The sequence below is a fragment of the Macrosteles quadrilineatus genome, unplaced genomic scaffold, assembly GCF_028750875.1.
Source record: "Macrosteles quadrilineatus isolate MER2022 unplaced genomic scaffold, UCM_ALF_1.0 Scaffold_2__2_contigs__length_208266976, whole genome shotgun sequence".
Taxonomy (NCBI): Eukaryota; Metazoa; Arthropoda; class Insecta; order Hemiptera; family Cicadellidae; genus Macrosteles; species Macrosteles quadrilineatus.
Window position 1 is genome coordinate 78,153,023 of NW_026542595.1, and position 3,305 is coordinate 78,156,327.

A 3,305-nucleotide genomic window follows, 5' to 3' on the forward strand; every position below is an offset into this window, starting at 1 on the left:
TTGACATTTAACAATGGGAACAAAATTACGTGAAACTTTTTCAACTAAATCTCAACAAGTTCATATAGTTGAATGTAAAAATTACAGTGCAGATAATTCTTCTTCATACAGTAACTTAAATGTACCTATTAGGTTTCTTATCGATTTCCCCTTGGTTTGAAGTGGCATATTATTTTATTTATTGTTTGAAACATCAAGTGAATTCATTCAATATTAATAAAAGTAGTTTTAAATAGAAAGTGTTAAAAGTATAAAACTAAAAGTGAATAATTAGGATAAACAATTAATTGACAATCAACTAAATCTCAATAAATCATTCGTTTAGTTGAATGTAGAAATATGCAGAGAAATCTTCTTCATACAGTCTACCAATCAGGTTTCTAATCGATTTCCCTTCAGTTTGAAATGTCGTATTATTTAATTTATTGTTTGAAACATCAAGTAAATTCCTTCACTGTTAATCAAATCAGTTTTATAGAGAAAGTGTTAAAAATATCAAACTAAATGAATAACGAAGACAAACAATAAATTGTCACTAGCAGTGAAATTTCACGATTTCAGCTGTCCTCTGGTTTTATAGTTGTCTCTGAAAATACATCAAGTAATTAATATTTTACTTTAAAAACCACTGATTGTTAAAGGTAACTCAAAATGTTACAAATATGTTGATTCTGTTGAAGATATTGTTGATTAATAAAATAATACAATCCATTAAAAAAAGTTATTCCACCTTTGTAAGAACCCAGTGATATTTTTATTGAACCTTACCAAAATTAATTAATTGCAGCCCTTTATATATTTCCAACAACCCTAAGGTTACTGTAATATTTATAATGTAAGACACACTTATGCCCACACAGAATAGTTAACCGCTACGCTTAATTACGTTAAGGCTGTTCGCACTGAAAATAAGGCTAAAATAATTGAAACTAGTTTGTTTTCCTATGCTTAGCCAACACACCAAGACTCATTTACATAGATATTTACATAGATTAGGTTTTCTATTCTGATACCATTGGTGTGACTAAACTTTTGAAATATACAGGCTGAGTTTTAATTGTCCCCCCCCCAACCTTTTTCTACATTTTTTCAAATATCAATCCCAGACCACTTCCAAACATTGTTGGGTAGTAAGTACTTCATTTTGACAAGGTGGACATTTCCGGCCACCATCTTGGATCCGCCATATTGGATGCAAAATATTTTTCTCAAATGTAAATGTGGGGTTGTGACCCATTATTTCGAACCAGTACAAATGTACCCTGATTGCAATGCCGCATTTTAAAATCTTGATCTATTCCAAAGTTATGAGGACTTTTAAAATCTATTTTTAGCCCATTTTAACATTGTGCATGTACAATCTAAGACCATAAACTCAAAATAGTGTTAGATAAAGATAAGTATACACTACCAGTCATTGTCGACCTATTTTCACTTGGTAATGACTAATGTATGTTTTTCGGCCGCCATCTTGGATCCGCCATTTTGAAATGTGATAAATTATTTTTAATATAAAGGGGGTGGTGAGACCCATCATTTCGAACTACTTTTTTAAGCTAAACTCAATACCTTAATCCGTGTTTTGTTATCAACTTTTATTTATGAAATATTGCAACTTTTTTTGTTAAAAATGTCAATATTTCAAAATCAAAATATGAAAATTAAAAACGGATGTTTCTTAACATATTTATATGAAAATATACAATTTACCCCAACTAAGCATTTTAATTATTCAAAATGAAGCATTTCATAGGAGGATTCATTTATGCGTGATTTTCCTCAAAATTAGCGCAAGGCACATATTATTTGGTTATTTCTTTTTAGTTAAGTATAGATAAATTATATGCTTACTTACTTTTACAGCACATTGATCGCATTTTTCCATAACACGCTTTCACCCCGCCTACCACAGCCTTAGATATGTAACAGACACAATGACAAGCAGTTTTTGCTACTTTCCACGCTCCTTCTCTTAGCTGCGTCGTTCTCGTCATGTTCGCATTCATACTTTCCAATCTCTCTTTGTTCTTTTCTTGAATCGTTGTTTCAACTTCTTGGGTTAGATTCAACTGCTTCTTCACATGGTGCAAATCGAGTTCAATCTCTCTAACGTTTTCCCTCAGTAAATTCAATTCTTCTTTAACCAGCCTACCTTCCAAATTCGTTGATTCCATCAGTCCTGCATTGCACACTGCCAAGAGATTACCTGTTCACATTTAGTTATTTTTATTTAGGACTATTTAAAAGAAAAGTTAGTAATATAGTTTAAGTAATATAGTTAAACACCCAAGGCTTTATTGCGATTAGAACGGGTTAGATTCGAGTAAAAAATAAATTATGAGTTATAATCTTGGCTGCATTGTAAATCAAAAATTTTACTATAAGAGCTATTTTTGGGCAATTGAATATTAGAAACAACTTAATTTTAAATTTTGCCTTTTAAAATAAACCATTTAACAAATCTTTAAATCATAAATAATGTCATTCCAAAAACTAATGTCAAAATGTATTTAAAGTTCTTATCTCATGTACACCATTCCTTATAAAATTAAATATTCTAATTACCTTTTTTGGTGTGCTATACATAACTTTCAATGCGAAGGTGCTGGAATCTTTCCTATCAAATATTAATTATTCAGTATCTTCTTAAAACAAAACAGAAACATCGTTTAAGTTGAAAACTGTTGAGTAAAATTAATATAGCCTAAATATATCTACCACTTAATTAGACAAAATATTGTTATTGTCAGACAATCAACCAGTACCATACAGAAAAGGTATGGTTTTTACGACATAAAGGATCATTCTTTGCTGAAGAAGAATAATTTTAATTTAAAAAAGAAAACTGTTTAGCATAATTTGGTACTCACCAAGATAGTAAATGACTATGACTATCATTTCACGTTTGTTAAACTGATATGAAAGAAAAAGGTTAGCCGATGGGAGCTTGCAAATAATGTTTTGTAAACACAACGGCGATCTGGAGTCGGAATGATATAATAGTGCTTCTATGAGTTATGTTTGCTGACTCTGCTATGCCAACTCATCTAGAGACATTGCACTTTAATTTAATGTTTGTTTAATGTACTTGAAGAAGATGGCTTTTAAAGTGTTTCTCTAATGGAACTTTTAAAAACTCATACAACAGATTAATAAATAAGTTTTAGTCTAGTAATTGACAAATACACAGTGTTTCTGAACACAATGTTAATTAAGTTATTATTGATTTTTTGTTGTTGTAAAAAAATTTACTTTGTTGGTTTGTATTGTTTTTCAATAAATTCATTTCCTCTTTTAGTAACATT

General features: G+C 29.9%; 1 protein-coding gene across 1 annotated transcript; it reads right to left on the minus strand.

Annotated features, from left to right (window-relative positions):
- Positions 1-382: 382 nt before the first annotated feature.
- Positions 383-2,972, minus strand: LOC128985367 (uncharacterized). Its single transcript, XM_054404798.1, has 3 exons — positions 2,871-2,972; positions 1,856-2,206; positions 383-586 (listed from the first exon to the last, which is right to left on the minus strand). Exons 1-3 carry the CDS (start codon positions 2,896-2,898, stop codon positions 558-560), a joined length of 408 nt encoding a protein of 135 aa, XP_054260773.1. The 5' UTR covers positions 2,899-2,972; the 3' UTR covers positions 383-557.
- Positions 2,973-3,305: the final 333 nt, after the last annotated feature.

Excerpts from the sequence above, each read along its gene's own strand:
- LOC128985367 (XM_054404798.1), bottom strand. The coding sequence starts at position 2,898 with ATGATAGTCATAGTCATTTACTATCTTG. Across the intron at positions 2,207-2,870 it reads CATAGTCATTTACTATCTTG|GTAATCTCTTGGCAGTGTGC; the intron begins GTGAGTACCAAA and ends AAATGTGAACAG. Across the intron at positions 587-1,855 it reads GCGATCAATGTGCTGTAAAA|AGACAACTATAAAACCAGAG; the intron begins GTAAGTAAGCAT and ends ATGTATTTTCAG.